The 23,285-nt window shown below is 38.8% G+C and overlaps 1 protein-coding gene across 1 annotated transcript; it reads left to right on the forward strand.

The window, feature by feature from the left end:
• The first annotated feature begins 19,810 nt into the window (after positions 1–19,810).
• Positions 19,811–22,702, forward strand: LOC141708672 (uncharacterized). Its single transcript, XM_074512415.1, has 6 exons — positions 19,811–19,950; positions 20,046–20,101; positions 20,253–20,376; positions 20,468–20,574; positions 22,294–22,363; positions 22,450–22,702. Exons 1-6 carry the CDS (start codon positions 19,869–19,871, stop codon positions 22,527–22,529), a joined length of 519 nt encoding a protein of 172 aa, XP_074368516.1. The 5' UTR covers positions 19,811–19,868; the 3' UTR covers positions 22,530–22,702.
• The last annotated feature ends 583 nt before the right edge of the window (positions 22,703–23,285 follow it).

A 23,285-nucleotide genomic window follows, 5' to 3' on the forward strand; every position in this document is an offset into this window, starting at 1 on the left:
GAATTCTATAATTAAGAAGAAAGGCTCAATGTGTGTTAAAAGCACAAGGGAAAGGCACATACATAACAAGAGATGTATAGATAACATGAGGACACGACGTATACCTTTGGCATAGGCACATCCGGAACTCATCTCTAGTTGGGTACCTCTGTCCTTGGGACTATCATGGGATTCAGAAGAAAGGCTCAGAATGGAATCAAATGGTTTAACAACATGGGTGATGGTGAGCTTACTCATAGTCCTACTAGCGGCACTCTTCTTAACAACCATGTCGTCACCTTTAGGCTCGATTTTCTTCTTGGAATTCTTCATTTTGATAATGTATTCATCAACATCCACCAAACTTGCATTGTGAATGGTCCTATGAAGACAATTAGGTCAGAGCCTATCTCCAACTGGCAGATGTAAGATCTTCTCAACAACTTCTTTCGCAGCAACATTCTTCTCATCAAATTCAAAAGAGGGATCTACAAACATAGACATAGAAATAATAAAGCAACTACATGAAGATATGCTAATTAACAAGATAAAAAAATTTAACTATAGCAACATCAATTGACTAATACAACAATAACTTGACGGGAATACATGAGGAAGATCAAGAAATAAGGTAATAGGGATTCGAATTACATATATAAAAAAGGAAAGTTTAAAAATAACCACATATACGATACATGCAAAACGAAGAAAAAAAATGGGAGAAGAATAATGAAAAGAAAAGACCTTTGGAATTCCAATGGTCACGAAGGAATTGGCCATCATCTCCCAAGGATTTCTTGTCAGTAAAGAAGTACTCCAGTTTCCAGCCTCTGTCATTCATGTTGTCATTGTTCAAAATCAATGGATCGCCTTTCAAGTTGTTTGAGAAAGAGTATCTCCCACCACCAAATTTTTTGAGCCCATAAGAGTACTTAACGACATTAATGTCAATCCCCAAATTATGCTTGGAGTCGACAGCTTTCAAGCAGGCAAGGGTCCTCCATGCAGATGGCATGAGTTTCCCGATGGAGACTTCAAGAGAAGACAACATGTCAACAACAAGCTTGGAGAAAGGGAATGCCATACCAATTTCAAATGGGTAGTAATAGAAACATACCCAGTTCTCCTAAAACCAATATGCATGCACCTGAGAAGGAGGAATTACGATAACAACATTGCAGTGAAAGAGAAGTTTGGCTTCTTCAAGTTTCACCTTTTTGAAGTTATTAGCTTTGTTATCATAGGGATCCAAGGTGTTAGTGGGATTTCATTCAGATTTATCAACAAGATCGTCAGCCATTTCGGTGTTTCGAGAAGACGAGGCCTTAGTGTATTTTTTGGTCATGTTTGAGGAGGAGTTGTTACAAAAAGAGAGTTTGAGATAAGAAAATGGTAAGATGAATCTAAACTATATGAAGAAGATCATTGGATTTGATAAGTGAGAAAGGGTGTATGGATAAATGAAAAGACTAGAAGATGCACATGGACAGAGACAGAAGGCGTGAAATACGAAGAGTATCATTACCTCAACAACTGATAATTTTATTAATTCAAATGAATTAATAAATTTAGGGGCTAATGTTGTGAGTGCTTTTTACTTTGTTTTTGAAAAGAAATAAAAGAGATTGGGTCAGATGCAAAGGGTTAGAGTTGTTGGGCCACGACATGAAAAATGAAAATTGCAAGTAGAAGAAGTAAAGGCCCAAGTGGGAATTGGGAATTTATCAAGCTGAGCCACGGGAATAGAAAATTGGTTACAAGACTAATTAACAAAATAATAACTTACAGAAGGATAAGGGAGAAAAAAGAGGATCATTAAGGATAAGGTGAAGATTTTGAAAAGAAGAACTACACTATAATAATGGGAGGAAAAAGAAAGAAAAGGCAGTGTTATGGATTAAAAATTAAGATATATAATTTTTGTATTTATTACTAAGGAACGTGAGTTTCGAGGCTCGATTTGACTGCTCTTGTGTTTCGTGACTCAATCTGCCTTAACAAGATGCCTACATACCTTGCTGATTGTCAAGGATCAAGTCAAAAAACGTAGTTCTGATTTGTGGGGTGAGGCCCCTTATATAGATGTTGGGAGTCCTTGAATTGGACTTGGTATAGGAGACTTGGTGGTTAAGTCGCTGAATTAGAATGGACTTTGGAGTCCTAGGAAGTAGGAAGCTGATTCCTTATCCTATGAGGTTCCCTGGAGGTCAATCTACAAGGATTTATATCCCCACTAGGACTTATCTTAATAGCTGTTTTTCTCCCTTATTAATTAATTACGAAATTAATTAATAATTAGGGTTTTGGGCCTTCTTTGTTCCATCAGACCTGATCTGGTCCATCAGGCCTGATCAATGTGTTAACCTTTTTGGTCTGAATATCATACATCTTCTTATTGGGCCTTGCAGCCCAAATCATGTGTAATTAATACAACATTAACTACGTAATCATGATTTATTTATTCCCTATCATTTTCCCCTAACTTTTGGGAAACAGTGACTAAGTTTCACAGAAGTTAGGCTCATTCGTTCCCTTACATGGTTTCGTTTTTGCGTAAAGTGTGGAGCGATCTACACATTTACAATGATTTTCTTTTATTCCTTTTATTCAGGAATTATCTTAATTTTTAGGAATTTTTCCCTTAATTCTGGGATTTTTCCTTAATTTTCTGGATTTTTCCCTTAATTCTTGGATTTATCCTTAATTTTCTGGATTTTTCCCTTAATTCTGGGATTTATCCTTAATTTTCTAGATTTTTTCCTTAATTCTGGGATTTATCTTAATTTTCTGGATTTTCCCTTAATTCTGGGATTTATCGTTAATTTTCTGGATTTATTCCTTATTTTCTGAAAATATTAACATTTTTCAGAAAATATTTTAAGGAATCTCCTTAATTTTCTGGGAATATTCAGAATATAAAATCCTTTTTCCAGAAAACACATTTATCTTTTCTTCCCTTTTTTTCTTTTTTTTTGTACCTGGCTCGACCAGGATCCTGGTCGAATTAGCCTCTGATGTGCCTTGGTCGAAGGAAATTCGAGGAGGATGCATTCGATCTCAAGTCCTGGTCGAATTTCGGCCAGGATTTTTGCCTTGTTGTTTTTTTTTCGACTAGGATTTTTCTTCCCTTTCGGTCAGGATTCTCGTTTTTTTGACCGAATTAACCATCTTTTTAAGCCTTGATCGAAGCTAACTTCGAGGAGAAGTATTCGACCAAGATTTATTCTGGCATTCTGGTCGAATGAAATGACTATTTTAAATATATTTTTTCTTCCCTTTCGACTAGGAATTTTCGGTCAGGATTCGTTTCTTGACCGAATTAGCTCCCTTTTTTAGCCCTGGTACAGGCCTATTCTACCTCAAGCATTTCGATCATAATTTACTTATGATTTCTGGTCGAGCTGGGTCAGGAATTTGTCACATATATTTTTTTGTAATTTCACATATTTGAATATGGGCCTTTAAACCCGGGCTGGACTTTTTTCACTGGGCCTGGATTCTCTTGGGCCAACCCTTTAGTGGGTTCTAACTTGGGCCTATATTTTAGGCTTTGTATTTTGGAAAACATTTAGGCCTCAAGCTGGGATTTTATTTTGGGCCTTGATTTTAGTTTTCCCACTCAATTTTTGGCCCTTTTCCTGGGCTTTAAGCCTGGGCTAGTTTATATTCTTCCAATCTGGGCCTTTTGCTCAGGCTTATTCTTAATTGGGCATCTTTCTGAACTGGGCTTTTTCATAGGCCCAATAATTCTTGGGATGGTCCCCATTTCTAAGCCAAACTTTAAGAACCTTCTGGAATTTTCGAGGTTTTTATGGAATTTTTCCAAATGTTTCTGGATTTTTCCAGAAAGTTTCCCAAAATTCTTCCAACACTCTGTAGAGCATTCCAGAATATTCCTGAATTTGGGCCCAAATGGGCTTTTCTAGGCCCATTTTCCCTTTTCTCCTCCTATATAAATGTGGGAGGAGTGTGTTTTCATTCACGCTCACCACTCTTCATTTCACACATCTTTTCTCAAATATTCTAACCTCCTCCTCTCTCAACTCTCCTCCCTTAGAAGTTTTTCCGGCAACTTCTTTAGCCTTTTCCGGCTTCCTTTTCCATTCAAGGTTTTCAGGTCCTTTCCAGCTTCATCAATGGCTGATAAAAATTCCGAGAAAGCGGCCAAGATAGCCTCGGCTTCAAAACGAGGTAAGGGTGTTGAAATTTCTTTTCTTGAGAACTTTGAATACTACCTTTCTCCTTGTAAAACCTCTAAGGTTATCCTTAAATCCTTCATCAGGTACACCCTAGGCTCAGGGCATATCAAGATACCATTTACTAATACCAAAATCATTGTCTATATACTTCTGAAAAATTTCCCCACTGATCCTTGAAGGTTGTTGTTACCTTAATCCTTTCCAATTCATACTGTCAAAACTCATACTGTCCCTATTAAGGGTGAAATGCCAACCTTCATGCATTCCCCTATGGTTCATCTCAAGTTATCGAGGTTCTATCTTTAATTCCTCCTTTAAAAAGGTACTCGCATCCTTCCATGGGTAAATCAAGTCATATATCCCTGATAAGGGTATCTTATTCAATCATTTCCACCTTGATATTCTATACCAAATTTCATAATAATATCCTTATCCAAAATGAGGTCAATCCATATGGCCTCCAAAAGACAATAACGGTTATCCATTTTTCTTTCCTGATTTGGTAATGATAACAGGGATGTTCTGGAAGATATTGGTCGTATTCAACGTGAACTTCTTCTTAATAATTCGTCATTTACTTTTGTTGTTTATCTCAACAGTCATCTCAATGTTGGGATATCTTTCATACATGGCGTCTCCCTTTCTGGGTATCAAGCCACCGATCTTACACTTCACATTCTTGAAGGTCACTTCCTTCATCCAATTTTCCTAATTTCTTACTTCCTTGTCTCCTCAGTCTATCTGCGTCTCATTATTTATCCTTCGAACTATCTCAAGGTTTCCTCGAATCCTCCCAACTTACAGGGGATAAAATATATGTATCTCTTATGCCTTCAACCATCAATTTTAACTCATGGTGAATCACCCTCATCCTGACGATTACATACTTTTCTATTTCTATTGCTACGAGTCTTTAGGGTTTCCTCATACCCAACTCCCTTATCATTCCTCAAACTCTATTGCCTTTATATTCCTTTCCACTTCAGTTTCTTTTTATTTTCCTTTCTCTTGCAATCATTTCATGAACCCACTAATCATTGACTTCGAACATCACGTCGTTCTGGGATTCGTGTCCTTAGAACGAATCTTGACAGCTTCTACAATCTTAGATTCATAATTTATCATACTCGTCCGCCTTTGTTCTGGCTCTAAAGCTTTTACATTATCTCCATAACCTTGGGAATTACTTTCTCGAAAACAATTGACTGAACTTTAATCAGTTTATCATAACCTCTGGCTCCGTGCCTTTCTTGGTCTTTCACCAGCGGGTGGCCTCTCTCTTAGGAGGGTAAGTGACAAAAATAGTCTTTTGTGATTCATCCATCATTTAGAATCTCAAATGATTCCTATATTTCCTTTAGCCAGGCTCTCGCCTCTACTGGGTTCGCTTGTTCCTTGGAACTCTGAGAGCTTAGCGACTTAAAGATCCTGAAAGAATTTCCCACCGCACTGTCTCCTCAGGGTGGTGGTTGGGGATAATAGTCTAAGTTCTTTTTTTTAGACAGGTCCATGAATTGCCCAATAGGAGTACCATCCTGGTTCTCCCTATCTTGTTCGACTTCTGTTTTCTCAGTATGAAATGTTTCAACCTTCTCCCATAATCGGGGTTATCTTATACGTTAAAAATCCTTGTTTTTCATTTCATTATATTATTCTTTCTTTCTTGATGGTGACCTCCCTGACTATCACATTCAGGGTTTGCCCTAAATCTTATTCCTCGAACTATGGCTTTCATCTAAGATCTCGTCCTTAAGCTTTTGAATGTTTGGAACCAAAATTCTGTAGGAATACCTCATTATTGCCTTATCATCTTTCTCGGTATTAATTTCTTCTCCGGTCATTAGTTCTCTGCCTCTATTCATCACTTTTTCAAGGCACAATATGATCTTCTCCAATAATTCGAGCTGTATTGCAATCTCAAATAGCTTTTCGGTACCGGCTCCGGTTACCTTCACTTCTATTTCCATTTTCTCAAAATCTCTTATCAACTCTCCCAAAGACATTTTCATCTGGAGTCTCTCCTTTATACTAAGGGCATTAGCCACCATTTTGGCTTTCCTTGGATGATAAAGAATCTCATAATCGTAATCCTTGATTAGCTCTAACCACCTCCTCTGGCACATGTTGAGCTCTTTCTGCGTGAAAATGCACTAGAGCACTTATGGCTTGTGTAAATCTCGCACTTCTCTCCATACAAGTAGTGCCTCAATCTTTAGGGCATAACTATTGCCATGAGCCCAAGCTCATGGGTGGGGATATCGAATTTTATATTCCCTTAATTATCTTGACACGTACGCGATTACCTTGTTGTGCTTTATAAGAAGCACCCTAATTTCCTTATGCGAAGCGTCACTATACATCACAAATTCTCCTTTTCCATCCGGCAACGCCATCATAGGGGCCGTCACCAATCTTTGCTTCAGTTCTTAAAATCTTTTCTCACATTTCTCTGTCCATTCAAACTTCTCAGTCTTACGAGTAAGCCGCGTTAAAGGGGCTACTATCTTTACAAACTTGAACGAACCTCCGGTAGTGACCGGCCAATCCTACCTCTGGTAGTCACTCTGACTACGGTCATTAATTCCTTATCGATCACCTCTTCAGTCTTGTTAGGATCCTTTACAAAATCCTCCTCAACAACAATCCTGTCTAGGACAACATCCTCAACCGCTACATCCTCAATATGAACACCATTTGGTCCCTCGTTAGGACGTTCTATCGGATCCACAATCTGATCTCCAATAAGTAATAAACATCATCGCGTTATTGCTCCTCAACCTCAGGGTTCGGAGTCCCGCTACCATATACGATAACGAACTACGCTACTATCACGATATTTATAAGGGTTCCCATAAGGGTTTTAACTGTCAGTACTACGTTAGGTAGCCCGACTATGAACTTGGCAAGAGTTCTTATTATCTTAGTGAACTTATTATTTTAACGTCACATCATCTCTGAGGTTTATAACGCTTAGCTCTGATACCATTTCTGTAACACCCCCAAATCCGGGGTCGGGGATTCGGGTTGTCACGAGTTCCATTTCCCTTATCAATACTTAATCTTAACCGTCAACCAACTACTGCGTACTGTGAGCCCACAATATACACACACACACCACAAGTTATAGTCTCAGAGATGAATACCAAAAATAACACAAGTCATTTTATTCCACAATTATAAACCATTTCACCTTAAAAAGGGTTTCTGAATAATTTACATATTCCTTGCCATTATTACAATTCATAAATATACATAAGTCTGGTACATCAAAAGTTGAAAGCCTAGCCTATTGGTAGATCCTACCTCAGCTACAACGACATCAACGCCTACAGGAAACTGCGGAACGTTTCCTATCCGCTCGCCAATTGGGAGCTTGATCCTGTTCATCTTGTCTATCTGTTGTTGTGTGATGAAAAAAGAAAGCAAGGGTGAACAACAAGCCCACCGAAATAATATGTATAATAATTAACAATATATGAGCATTCTCATAGTACTCATGAAAGTCTTGGTCAAGAAGAAATGAACCAAGTTTGATATCTTAACGCGATCAAGTCGCAAAATATTCAGTATATAAGTATATATACTTTCAAAATCTTAGAATCCTCTTCCATGCATAATATACATAGAGTTCCAGTTTATAACTGTATAAAAATATCGTAGCAAGGTGATCTCATATATCTAACCTTGTCTCAACGTTTTTCTGAAAATATTTGTCATGCATAAGATAATCATTAACCAGATATAAGTTGAAAAGGTGAAGTTACGAGATACTCCAATATACTTATATCTTTTCCGAATACTACTTGAGCTACCACCGTTCAAGGTATAATCAGTTTCAAAAGTTCATCACATAGATGAGACTACAAGATAAGATTTAAATAGATTCAATCTTTGAAATATTATTGAATGAAATGAAGTTACGAGATACTTCATTAAGTCCCGATATATATATATATATATCCATATATATCTCTCATACATTTCGTAAAAACCTCTGTCATGTAAAGTATGAACAGAGTTATAATATCCAATGAATTTGGAAAGAAAAGAATTTTGGCATAAACCCGATATCTTGCTGATCAGGCAAAGATACCAATAAGTAACCTTTTCTACTAGTAGATGGATGAATCCCCAACCGGTCATCACCCTGGCCACATTGGGACCTTGTGCTGGACCGCCACCGGCCTCTTATGCGTTGATGGACTGCCACCCAGCCACTTACACTTTGATAGACCGTACCCAGGCCTGTCGTTTATGCCGACTCAATTAGATGGACTTACTTCCCGAAAATTGGGCAAGTAATCAAATTGTTTTCCCAAAACAGCAACCTCATTGCGAATATAAAATACACCACAGAGCCGGATCCCTTAGATTTTTGAGCGAATATTCAAGTCTCCTTCGAAAGGAAGATCTTAAATCTGAAAACGAGTTTTGGGATCCGCTCTAACTTTTAAAATCATTTTGAAGACTCGAAAATATTTTTAAGAATGTTTGGAGTAATGCTGATTTAATGAAATAAATCACTCCCGATATATTAGAAAATATCTGAATATTATTATTTAAATAATATTCCCATAAGGATAATCCTTATAAAAATAATTGAAGTAGAAGTTTTAAAACTTATACTTGAAATGAATAATATATAACCAAAGATATACTTATACGAAAGTACGATCTTTATTTGAATAATCGAAAATAAGTTTGATTATCGAAATATTATTCTTTAATAAAATAAAGAATATTATTTAATAAAAGAAGCGGAGTCATAAGTCCTCGAATGAATATTCAAAATAATATTCATTTTATAAAATAAGCGGAGTCATAAGTCCTCGAATGAATATTCAAAATAATATTCACTAAATAAAATAAAGTTATCGAATAAACCTTATTCGATTAATAGTTTTGAAAACTATATCTATATATATATATATATATATATATATATATATTATACTCGGGAACATCGACTCCTGGTTTAGAAAATATTCACCTTTGGGTCCCCTATACTAAGGGTATACGCAACTATTGCTTATCTCTAGCATAGGTATTATGCAACTTATAAGCATTTGAATCAACAATTAGATATCAAGATTACGAAACAGGCATGCATATATACCATATCAGCATGCTCCAATATATCGCAAGATTTGCTAATAATAATCATGCACTTATCACAAGATAATGCATATGCATATATACATCACAACAACAGTATAACAGGTAGAAAACTTGCCTGAGTGCTCCCGGATAGACTTAAGCTTAGAGTGGGTCCGATAACCTATGAACAATAACATAAGTCAAAATTAAACCCCGGTCGCTTAAGAAACTAGACTTTAACCAATTGAACCCTAACGTTCGCTTTTGCGCTTAGCGATTCACTTAAGTCGCTCGAGTACCCTCGGCTCCACCATTTTTAATAAATTAACCATTAAGAATTTTAAGGCGATTCTTTCGCGAGTACCCTACCAACTGCCTAGTCCACTTTAAATAATTGATTCATACTCCAATTAGTCATTTAAAGGCCTTAACCAAGGTTTCAAAGTAAGGCGAGGGGTAATGGTTCGTTCGCGAAACACCGTTACTTAAAATGGTCGTTTCTCCTAAACCGTACATCGGATTCAAGCGAACCACACATCAAAACGAAGCTCGTAACATGAACTATCTAAACATGGCAATGGTAAGAATCTAACAGTGAGTTCACGGGTCCTGAAGGTAAGAACAAAACAGTCTAAGGTAAATCGGGCATTACAACGTTTATGTTTACGCGATTTCCAATTTAATTAACACTCTAAATTATCATCAATTCACTCACAACCACCAATACAACAATATTCAACCATCATACTACAAACTCAGTCCCCAACTCCAAGTTTTACCAATTTATCCAACCAATCAAAGACCTAATATTCAAAACCAATACAAATCCACCAAAACTACTTATAATCAAAGATCAAGCCTTAATACTAATAATGCTTCAATAAAACTTAATGGAATCATAAAATCAAAGCTAGGGTTTTAAGTTGATACCTTCCTTGGTAGGTGTTAAGTTTCTAGGAAGCCTTAGGGAGCCTTAATCTAACCTTTTACAAGCTTGATCTTTCCAAAGAAATCAAGAACACAAAGTTAGGTTTTGAAGTTTCTAAAAGTCCAATTTAAAGAACTGTAAAAATGAGGATCTTACCATGATTATTTTGACGAGACTTGTGAACAAGAGTTGTAGGTCATCTCAATACCTTTCCAACGAGTTATAGAACACAACATTTGAGTGAGTATTGAAGGAGATATGGTAGTTTGAAGTTGCTACTCTGGTTTTGGCCGAGAGCAAGGGAAGAAAAAGTGAAGTAAAAATATTTCTAGTTTGATTAAATGATTTGTGTGGTGTTTAGCTTGGTTACTTCCTTTGTTGTTAATTAGATTGTTATCATGGTAAAAATTGTGTGGCTCACAATCAATCAACCAATCCCTCCATTTGTCATGCTTATGTCACCATGCCTATGTCATCTTTCTCATGTCATCCTCTTACACTTGTCTTCTTCTTGTTGGTGTGATGACATCATCATCCACTAACCTCATTGATTAACCCCTAATTACTTGGATAATGACCACTTATCTGTTATACGGTTCGCTTAACTTTCGTTCTCGTTTATCTTTTGAGGGATTATACTTGGGATCTTATTACTTAGGTTCCCCTAAACCTTTCTCAATATTTTATATTCCTTTTATGATCCTCTCTAAAAATCCTTGAATTTAAATCATTTTTATCATGTTACCTTATACTCAATTCTTTCGGTATTTGGTAGATTTTCGGGAAAAATCAAAGTGTTCGAATTTGGATTCTGACGATCTTTACATACACTTATTTACTTTATGGAATACTAATACGATCTTAGAATTTCCATAACAGTACTCCTATATAGTGAGGTCTGATAATTTTCCTTAATCAGCATCATCAGCAAAAGTTACTATTCATCAGGGTTTCAAAAATTCCAAAAATTGGGGTTATTACAGTTCCCTTTCCATCCCTTCATTCCTCACCTTCTAGCTGATTTACAAATAAACCCATGTCAGCTTCCTCCAAACGCTTGGAGAAATATATTATGTTTTATGGTTTGCTGCCTTAGGGAAGGTTTTCCCCTATCCGTAGCTGTTTTTAGGAAAGTTTTTCAATATTACAATAGCGCTTCTGGTAATTGTGGTTGGGTTTATGTCAAACAAAGGCCCAAATGTAAGCATATCTTTAACGGCGCCTCCATTCCTGATAATAACCAAAATTGGAGGAATAGTTTCGTCGGGTTACGTTGGGAGAATGACGACTGGGGCACACTCTTCAGATCTTCCTTCGAGAAGGTTAGTGATGGTAGCCTCAAATTCATTCACTTAACTCACGAGGAAACTAATATTTATAATGAGCTTACTCGGGATGACGGCACTACTACCAGCTGGACTCTCTTAGAGGAGTTCTCCCTCATTCATGTGGGACTATCCTCTGTTTCTCAACAGGGTATTTTTCTTCCCTTCTCAATTTTATTTCATTTCATGCATTATTGACACCACTTATTTTATTTTTTATCTTGTCTTGCAGCTACCAAGGAGATCAATGAGGATAACGTGCCCCTCATTGAGGAAACTGCTAGAATGAAGAAAGCTCTCCTTGCGGGTCTAGACACTCGAGGAAAGGCCACGGAGCCTATCTTCTTGAGGAAACACAAGGAGCCCATGGGGGAGGCTTCAGCTGAGGGAGCTGAGGGCCACAGTGCTCCTATTACTGCTGCTGCTCCTGCTGCTGCTGCTATAGGCGCCTTCCAGCCTCTCTGGGGATTCCGTCGAGGGGATACCGTGGTGGGATCCACCAAGCATGCCTGGGATTGGTCCTATCATGGCGTGACTCCCAAAGATTTCACTGGCATGGTGGCCACCCCTGACCTAGAGAGGATAAAGCTCATGGGAGCTCAATCTCTGGCTTCAAAATGACCTTTTATTGAATTTATCTTTCTTACTTGTAGCATTCACTTGCCTTATATTTTTGTTAATTGTTTCATTTCAGTCTAGCGCCTATTTTTAAGGCGCTGTGAGGCAAGCCGAGTCATGGAAGCGGGCTTCTGACAAGGCTGACAATGCCCTCAGGAGGCAGCAGAAGAAGTATGCTGCTCTAGAGAAGAAGTTCAAGCGCAAGGAGGAAGAACTCGGAGAATCTAACTCCGAGCTGGTGGTGCTTCGGGACAAGAAGGATAAGGCTATAGATAACTATCTGGACTCGGAGGAGTTTGCCCAGTCCATGAGGATAAGGGATGACTCAGTCTTCCCCGGGTTTTTTAGGAATGGTTGGGACACGACCATTGGGACCGTGAACGAGGCTTGTCCTGATATTAACCCGACGGACTATGTCTGCCCTGATGACGAGGCTTTGCTGCAGAGGTTTCGCACTCGAGTAGTTGTCTCGGATCAAGTCCCTCGGGACCCGCTTCTTCCTCCTCCTCCCAAGTCTTCTTCCAGGTCTGCTGAGGACGACATCTCTTCCTCCTCCTCCGAGACGACAGAGACTTCTAGCGAGAGCGGAGGGGATGACGATATGGATGTCGAGGGCACCTCAGCTCCTTAGAGCTTTTCCAGCCCTGCATGGCTTGTTTACTTCATCTTATTTTTGAGACTTTATTTATCAAACTCTTGTAATATTTATTTGATCTATTTTATTTATCGGATTTTATGCTTGCATTTCACGCATTTGGTTTTACTTGCCTTGCCATAGAGATTCAAACATATTTCGAAAACTTTATGAATTTTCATAAATTGTCTGGGATTCATCCCTTACACGAGTCTTAACAAACCTCAAAATAAAACTAGAACATATAAATCCTAAGCAAGCAAAGCTTCAAGGTGCTTTTCAACCTACTTGTCATCTTGACAAGTGAGAATCGTATTCAGTCACCCCACACATAGTAAACCTTCAGGTTTTGTGCATGCCAAGTTCTCGGGACTTCAAAACCATCCATAGTCTCCAGCTTGTAGGTTCCTCTACCTTGAACACTCTTGACTTTGTATGGCCCCTCCCAATTCGGGGCAAGCTTCCCTTTCTGTCCTACACCAGAAGCTTCTATCTTCCTCAAGACTAGGTCACCTTGTTTGAAAAACCTTTCTTTAACCCTTAGGTTGTAGTAGAATGAAGCCTTTTTCTGATATTCCACTATCTTCGCATGTGCCTCATCTCGCACTTCATCAATTAAGTCCAGGGTTAACCTTTGTCCTTCCTCATTCCCCTCAGCATTGAAAGCTTGAATCCTGGGAGAGGGATGTGATATCTCCACGGGAACAACTACTTCTGCCCCATATGCTAACATGAAGGGAGTTGCTCCAGTCGTGACTCTACAGGTAGTCCTATAGGCTCATAGTATTGGGAGTATCTCATCCACATAATTATTTCTCGATTTCTCGATCCTCTTCTTTAGTCCATCCAGGATTATTCGATTTGCTACCTCTGCTTGCCCATTGGCTTGCGGGTGAGCCACAGAGGTGAACCGTAACTCAATTTTATTTTCTTCACAGTACTTCTTGAATTCCTCGTTGTTGAATTGTGTTCCATTGTCGGTGACTAGGATACGGGGAATTCCATACCGACACATAATATTTTTCCACAGGAATTGTGCAACCTGCTTAGTTGTGATTTTGGCCAAGGGTTTGGCTTCAATCCACTTAGTGAAATAATCAATGGCTACAATCAGGAACTTCCTTTATGCTGTGGCCATGGGGAAAGGCCCCAGAATATCAATTCCCCACATAGCAAAGGGGATGGGCGAGTTGATAGAGGCCAGCATCTCGGGGGGTTGTCTAACAACCGGAGCATGCTTCTGACAGCGGTCACACTTCTTCACATATTCTTTGACATCAGCCATCATTTCCGGCCAATAGAAGCCTAAACGGGTTATCTTATGAGCCAAGGCCATGCCCCCCAAGTGTTGCCCACAAATACCTTCATGTACTTCTTCAAGAGCCAAGCGTGCCTCATCGGGCCTGAGACACCTTAAGTAAGGAACCACGGAAGATCTTTTGTACAGAATCCCATCTATCAAAGAGTACCTTAGTGCCCGAATAGCTAACTTTCGTGCTTCAGTAGCATCGTTTGGCAACCAACCGGTTTGAATGTGGGCCTTAATGGGATCTATCCATGACGTCCCCAGGCCTACAGGAGCTACAAGCTTAACATCTATGCTCCATGTCTTCAAAACGCGGAAGTACACACTTCCTGAACTTTCTTCTATCTCGGATGAAGCAAATTTTGATAATGCATCTGCCTTAGCATTTTCCTCCCTTGGAATGTGCTCAACATGGCATTCGTTGAATTGGGTCATCACAACCCTTACTAGGAGGACATACTTAGCCATCGTATCATCCCTTGCCTCAAACTCTCCCTTTACCATGGATATGACCAGCTTCGAGTCTCCACGGACTTTTAAGTTCTTGACTCTAAGTGTCCCTGCTAGGCCGAGGCCAGCTATCAGGGCTTCATATTCTGCCTCATTATTTATGGTTGGGAAGTCTAACTTCATGGCATACTCAATCAAGAACCCATCAGGGCTTTGTAAAACCAATCCTGCTCCACTTGAATTTGTTTTTGATGCTCCATCAAAATAGAGAACCCAATATTCTTTCTCCTTATCATCCTTCTCATTGTCCCCCTTATCAACTTCCTTGTCTTGAGGTATGGTATCTTCCTGCCCCCGACTTCTTGGTTGGGTATGGTACATTCCACCACGAAGTCAGCTAATGCCTGGGCTTTTATTGTCGTCCGTGGCTTGTACTTAATGTCGAACTCTCCCAGCTCTATTGTCCACTTGATCAACCTCCCACTAGCCTTGGGACTATGAATGATATTTCTCAGGGGCTGATTTGTTAGCACCTCAATTTGATGAGCCTGGAAGTAAGGACGTAACTTTCTTGAAGCCATCACCAAGGCTAGAGCAAATTTCTCAACAGTTGAATAATTCAACTCAGCACCATGCATAATTTTGCTGACATAGTATACGGGTTTCTAGATTTTCAGTTCCTCCTTAACCAATACAGCGCTCAAGGCACTCTCTGAAACATCTAAGTACAAGAATAAAACTTCATTCAAAGCTGGCTTGGCAAACAACGGGGCCTGGGCCATATATTTCTTTAATTCCTCAAATGCCTTCTGGTTTTCCTCATTCCATACAAAGTCCTTAATGTTCTTTAGTGACTTGAAGAATGACAAGCACTTGTCTCCTGACTTGGAGATGAATCGTCCCAGCGCAACACCCTTCCTGTGAGCTTCTGAACATCCTTGACAGTTTTTGGTGGTTCCATGTCCAGGATTGCCTTTATTTTATCGGGGTTAGCCTCGATCCCTCTCTTGGAGACCATCAATCCCAGAAATTTTCCAGACCCTACTCCGAAAGCACACTTTGTAGGATTTAACATCATCTTGTGGTACCTCAGGACCTCAAAAGCTTCCCTCAAATGGGTTATATGATCAGTCTTTACTAGACTCTTGACTAACATGTCATCAACATAGACTTCCATAGTCTTGCCAATAAGATCCTTAAAAATTTTATTTACCAACCTTTGATAGGTGGCTCCTGCATTCTTAAGACCAAATGCCATAATAAGATAACAATAAACACCAAAGTCAGTGATGAATGATACCGTTGGAACGTCACCTTGTGCATCTTAATCTGATTGTATCCACTAAATCCATCCATGAAGCTCATCATCTCATGTTCAGCAGTGGCATCAATCAAAGTATCAATCCTTGGCAACGGAAAACAGTCCTTAGGGCATGCATCATTCAGATCAGTGAAGTCTATACACATCCTCCACTTTCCATTGGCCTTCTTCACCATTACAGGATTTGCTAACCATTCCGGAAATTGAATCTCCTCAATGAAACCAGCCTCTAAGAGCTTCTCTACTTCCTGTTTTATAGCCTCTTGTCTTTCCGGAGCAAAGTTTCTTTTCTTTTGCTTCACTGTCTTCCGGTTTGGGTCCACATTTAACTTGTGAGTAATCAGCTACGGGTCTATGCCTGGCATATCAGCTGCTGACCATGCAAACACATCACTATTTTCTTACAAAAATCTCACCAACTTCCCTCTAAGGGGCTCTTCAAGTGTGGCTCCAATGAAAGTCATCCTCTCAGGATTCTCGGGGGCTAAAGAAATCGAAACCAAGTCTTCTGCTGGCTTTCCTCTTTTCTCATCATTATCTCGGATATCCATATCTTCAATAGGAAGAACCTGCCCCCTAACTCCATCTGCCCTCAAAGAGGCTGCATAACAGCTTCTAGCCATTTTTTGATCTCCTCTCTCTTCTCCAATCCCATTCCGGGTGGGAAATTTCATAACTGAATGGTAGGAAGAAGGGACTGCCTTGAAGGCATGTATCCCTGTTCTCCCCATGATAGCATTATAAGTTGAACTAGCCTTTACCACCACAAAGTCCAACATCTGCGTTGCTTGCCTTGGTTCCTGACATATGGTGGTTGGCAACTTGATTATCCCTTCCACGGGACATTCTACTCCCGTAAATCCATATATCGGCATGTTGGTTGGGGTCAATTGGGAGTCGTTATATCCCATCCTTAAAAAGGTGTCATGGAGCAAGATATCCACTGAAGCACCATTATCCACAAGGACCCTCTTGACCGGGCTATTTCCTATTATCGGTGTTATGACCAGCGAGTCGTCATGAGGAAATTTCACACCCTCTAGGTCGGAATCATTAAAAGCCAATGTTACTTCTGTCCAGGCCCTCTTCGGGGCTTCTCCAACAATATGCATAACCTCTCTAGTATATGCTTTTCTGGAGTTTCTGGATAATCCAGCAGCAGTTGGTCCTCCAAAGATTGTGTTTATCACAGGCCCTCGAGGTCGCGGCCCTCCAAAAATTACGTTTATAACCGGTCCTCTAGGCTGGGGATTCCGCCCCTGATCGTCTTGGTCCCTCCTACGATCTTCAAAGTTCTTCCTTCCATTGTTATTCCTATCCCCTCCTTCTCCAGTGTATTTGTTCAATCTTCCTTTTCGAATGAGGAACTCAATTTCATCTTTCAGCTGTCTACACTCACCGGTGTCATGACCAACATCCTTATGAAATCTGCAATACTTGCTCTTATCTAGCTTGGCAGGATCAACCTTCAAGGGCTTATGCCAACGAATATCTCGATCTTTTTCGATTTCCATCAGGATCTGGCTTCTAGGAGCATTCAGCTTAGCGTATTCAATGAACTTTTGCCCAGGTCCTCCCTTCTTAGGGTTTGAATCAGGGTTTTGCTCGGTTCTAGGATACTTGTCCTTAGCGATATACTCCAGGTCAGTTTTCCGCTTCTTGCCTCTAGTGGGCTCATTACTCACTACGGTCTTCCTCATGCTCTCTTCCACCTTGATATACTTCCCTGCCCTATCCTGGAGCTGCAACATGCTTTCAGGGGGACGTTTGGCCAAGGACATCTTAAAAAACTCATCCCTAGTTCCTTGTTGCAGTGCTATCATGGCTACCTTATCATCAAGGTCTGGGACTTTTAAAGCCTCCTTTGTGAAACGATTCAGGTAGTCTCTCAAGGATTCCTTTGCTCCCTGCACAATGCTCATAAGAGATGCTGAACTTTTCTCATGTACTCTTCCATTGATGAATTGCTTAATAAAAGCCTGGCTTAATTCTCTGAACGACCCAATAGAGTTTGGGGGAAAATGACTATACCACCTTTGAGCCATACCCGACAGGGTTTGAGAAAAGGCCCGACACTTAATAGCATCATTCACGGGCTGCAACAGCAGTGCATTAGAGAATGTCCTAACATGATTAGCGGGATCTCCCGTGCCATCATAAGCTTTGATAGTTGGCATCTTGAACTTTCTTGAGATATGAGCATTCATTATTTCTTCAGTGAAGGGCGGAGTAGGATCATCAGGATCTCCAAGGGGAAGAAGATTGCTTGGATCAGCCCTTGGGACAACAACCCTTCTCTGTACTGGACCATCCAGGTCTATGACAGGAGGAGGATTTCTCCCCCTAGAAGGTACTGGGGGTCTGGTGGTCTGGTACGCCTCCAAGTCGCGCCTCAACCTTTGAATCTCAGCCTCGTGAGCCCTGATCCTTTCCTGCACTTCTTGGGGATTCGTCCCTTAGGTGCTTTGAGGACGTTGGCTACCATCAGTCATCGGCTCTTTACCAGCACGTCTCCTTCTTGGGGCTACTTCATCATCCGAAGATTCGGAGTCTCTCTCAGTGTAAGGACGAGAAAATTCCCGATCCTCGGGGATAGGAGCTAAACCTCGTATGTAAGGGGGCGATCGCCCTCGTGCTTCACTCCGTCCAGCATGTCCACTTCCTCTAACCTCGGGGTAAAGGGGCATCCCATAAGGAGGGTTAGTGGTCACAATAGTTGAATACTCGTACCCAATGGGTCGAGAATTCACAGGTGCATGTAGTTGTTGAACTTGGGGATTCGTACCTTGAATAGCCGAGGGAATCGTCCCTTGTGGCTGAGGTTGAGTTGCCCCTATCTGGGCTTCCCCTTGGGTAGCTGCATAAGTTGAGTGAGAAGGTATTTCCACGGTTGACGAAACCACTTGGGTTGTCCCCGATGGTGTTCCTTCCTCAAGAGCTCTAATTGTTCTCCGTGTTCTCGCCATGGTTGTTGTTTTGCTTCCCCACAGACGGCGCCAAATGTTATGGATTAAAAACTAAGATATATAATTGCTGTATTTATTACTAAGGAACGTGAGTTTCGAGGCTCGATTTGACTGCTCTTGTGTTTCGTGACTCAATCTGCCTTAACAAGACGCCTACGTACCTTGCTGATTGTCAAGGATCAAGTCAAAAAACGTAGTTCTGATTTGTGGGGTGAGGCCCCTTATATAGATGTTGGGAGTCCTTGAATTAGACTTGGTATAGGAGACTTGGTGGTCAAGTCTCTGAATTAGAATGGACTTTGGAGTCCTAGGAAGTAGGAAACTGATTCTTTATCCTCTGAGGTTCCCTGTAGGCCAATCTACAAGGATTTATATCCCCACTAAAACTTATCTTAATAGCTGTTTTTCTCCCTTATTAATTAATTATGAAATTAATTAATAATTAGGGTTTTGTGCCTTCTTTGTTCCATCAGGCCTGATGGATCAGGCCTGATCTGGTCCATCAGGCCTGATCAATGTATTAACCTTTTTGGTGTGAATATCATACATCTTCTTATTGGGCCTTGCAGCCCAAATCATGTGTAATTAATACAACATTAACTACGTAATCATGATTTATTTATTCCCTATCAGGCAGAGATAACAAGTTCAATAGAAAAATAAATTAATTGATACGTTCTATTCTTGTAACACATAAATTATTTTTATTAGTGAAATTTGCTTAGTGAGGACGACATCCCACCCGCCTTTTTTACCCTTCAATGGAATTTCCGCGTCACCAAAATCTTATCTTCTTATTTTCTTTGCAAAAAGCTTATCGTTACACAAATTTTTCAAACTTAGAATTAAACCCAAAAATCAACCAAAACAAATACCCCTAAATTCTTTTTACTTTATATTATATATTACGTCACATTACAGACAATATAACTATCTTTAATTTTTCTGACAATAAAAATTTGTCACAAAGTATCGCACTTCAGGACTGAGCAGAAGTATCCATCCAGAGCTGCCGTTGAGCCCAGAGAGAGAGAGATAGAGAGAGATGCAGCAGAGGAGATCTTCCAATGGAAGGCCATCTGGTACTGACGGCTCTGATTTCTCCTACCGTATGGTCGTCGATTCAAGTATGTCCCTTCCTTCGATCCTACTATTCATTTCGATTAATTAATTATTGCAAAATTAGGGTTGTTAATTGATAATTAATTGTTATTGTAAATAGGATACACCAAAGTAGCAAAAGGAAAGTCTCGTCTCTCCTTCTTAATCCTCTCTCAGGTACTTCATTCTCAATTCACGAAACTATATCATAATTTGGATATTAAGTAGATTAGATACGAAACGAAATGTTGTTTATAGAGTCTTAGTGTTTCGTATTTTGTTAAAATAATTTGTAAGTTCTGCGGTTTCACTTCCCGTTATTTTTTAGGCTGTTGTCCAGTTGATAGGAGCATTGCTTTTATTTTATTCGTACACAAAAGATGAGCGTTTTGATCAGCTAGCAGTGTCGTCCACCTCTATTTACTTGGTTTCTTTACTAATTGGAGAACTAGGTAAATGCTAAAGCTTAAACTATTTCTTTATTTTTTGTGATGTTAGTAATAATATGATAATTCTTAGTAGTTTCAGTGTTTTTCTTTTAAGGGCGGAAGCGTAGTCGAGCAAAAATGTTGAGGTTTTACATCATGACATCGTCATTGGGGATGTTGCTTTTGATTGTTAGTGTTCTCAAGAGTAATGTATTACAAGAGGTATGAAAAATAAAAAAATTTACCTGTTAAGAATTTGATTTCCATTTTTAATATTTGATGACTCTTTTAAAATAAGTCAGTGTTTTACATATGTCATTTTAGGCTGATTGTAAATGTTATGTGAGTATGCACCGATTAGAATCTTCAGTCTGATGCATAAATCGAGTGACACCTATATGGTTTCTTATTTTTTAAATCTCATGCTTAACTTAATTAATTTTATCTTTTGCCATTTTCATAATATTAAACATTGTTATTAGCTAGTTGTATATAAATTAGTATTAATCGAGGCTAGGCATCGTTTTCCTTCCATCGGTTGATCAGGAGGGAGGCGAGAAGCGAGGTGTGGCCTTATTGAAGATACTTATTTACTGTAGCAAAAATTTATATATGCTCATATATTGTAATAATGAAATTGTGAATTATTGATATGAAATAAAATTTCCCAACAAAGGATGTTAGAGGAGGAAAATTTTGTGCAAAAAGTGAAATAAGATGCATAAAAAATTAGGGCAGTATTATTATTTAAATAAATAGATAAAATTTTAAAATTGGAGAAGTTAAAAAAGGAAAGATATTTTTTGTTCTGAAAAAATAGTTCAGCAAGGTAATAGTAATTCCTTATAGAAGGAGAAACTAAGAGTAAAGCACAAAAGAAGAAACAAGGATGAAAAGCCTAAAAAGGGAAAAAGAGTACAACACAGCGAGTCTTGGACCATAGCTCCATCTGCTTAAGATTACTCTTTTAGTTGATGTGTTTTTTTTAAGTTTTTACCCTCCATTTGTTTCCTACAGTTACCAGAAAAATAATTTTTACAGGTAGTAGAAAAAATTTCGTTACTTATACAAAGGTGAAAGGCCTTATTCTTTGATTGCTTTATAGTTTCCCGATCGGCACAGCAAAGGCAATCACCTCACGTCAGTTGATCAAGCCCGAGGTGATGAAGCCTAACCTCCCAATTAGTGGATTGATTAATTTCGCCTCCGATAATCACGAGTTAAATAGGAGTTTTAGATGCGTGATTGTTAGATGGTTGTGTTGATGTTACTTGTGCAATGCTATTCCTAATTATATTAATAAGAGTGAGCAGCGATGTATCCTCTAGATCATAATCTTAACAGGTGAAGGTTGTCTTTAAGGGTACTATGAGTTTTATTGGTACTAGCTTAGAGCTCGTGCATAGCACGGATTTTATGTTATATGTTTTATAATGTATTTGGATTATATTTATAATTTATCAACCTAAGTTTTATCTTTTATTGTTTTTGTTCTATAATTCTATCTTTCTTAAAGTTGTCCAACATCAGCATTTTTACAATGTATTGAAGAAACTAAGCACAATACTATCATTTTTGATGATTCTCTTTTGTTTTCTTCTCTACAATCTGTGTTCTGCTACTAAGTGCTATGTGTTAAATGCTGTCTTGTAAAGTAATCATGGTTAATAACACTAAAACCTATCTTACATAATACATGGACATGATAATCCTATAAGTGTCTTTAAAATAATTTTTTCAAGTATACTGGGAGTGTCAGTTTTTCACATTTACCCTTATTGTTCATGTCCAAACAACATACATTTAGTCCTAAAAAAGATACAGTTAATGCAGTATGCGTAGCATAAAAGTATGATCATATAGTTTGATTCCTTTTGCAACGTTTTTCAGTTAAAAGAGTTATAAGATATGAAAGCTATTATAATTTGATGATTTCAATAGGTTGTAAAAGACTCCAGTGGCTGGGAAGCAAAAAAATTTGAACTTATCAAAGCTGGTGATGTCTTAGTTGGTGAGTCCATATTTGTCACAACTATTTACACTAGCAGAAGTCTTGAAAGTTCTTTGTCATTTAATGCCTTCACTTCCATCTATCAGGTTTGCTCGTACAAATATTGTCTATCAGCACGACGACTTCTTTGATCAGTAATATGTCTCCTCCTAAGAGATCTTCGTAGGTTTGTTGTAACTTTAGTCACTTGTAATTTTGTGAACAGTATACGGAACAGTTGCTTCCATTCTCCTAACTGTTCTTAAAAGTCTTTTTTATTCAAGGTTTGTCATTTGGATCTCAGATTACTACAATGCATTAAATCAGATATTGGTTCCCTGAAATGCAATTTTGGTAGTTGTTTTGGGATCTTTGACAGTTAAAATGATGCATCAGTTTTTTTGGTTTTCACTATTGATTAAAATTCACAGTAAAGGTAGCATTAGCTTTTATGTAATTATTTATCACTTCTCTGCTCTAAAAAAAGTTACAAAAATAATAATAATAGAGGCTTTGGTTTTTTTCTGTAAAGGTAGCTCTAGCTTTAATGTAATTGCTTATCGACTTTTTGTTCTCTAAAATGTTACAGTAAAAATGAGATACAATTATGTAGTTTTTTCGTTGCTCATAGGTCGTAACTATACTGTACATATTGTTTGGCTGTTAATGGGAAGTAATAAACTACATAATGCTGTATGTGTTATACCTTTTACGTCTACATGGGTTCTGAATTCCTTTGAGTTTCATTCTCATGAACGTACTCCCCTGGAACAGCTTTCCTTTTCATTTATGTACCAGATAAGATGATAGGGAGAAGGATAGAAGCTTCCTTTATTACTAGGGACATCTGTTTCTCTTAAAGAGAGGATTTGGTTGCAGTGAGGGATAATTATCTGCACAAGGACCAAGCATATTCTATCTTTTGTTAGATAAAGTTTGGGCC

This window comes from Apium graveolens, chromosome 2, assembly GCF_009905375.1.
Source record: "Apium graveolens cultivar Ventura chromosome 2, ASM990537v1, whole genome shotgun sequence".
Lineage (NCBI taxonomy): Eukaryota > Viridiplantae > Streptophyta > Magnoliopsida > Apiales > Apiaceae > Apium > Apium graveolens.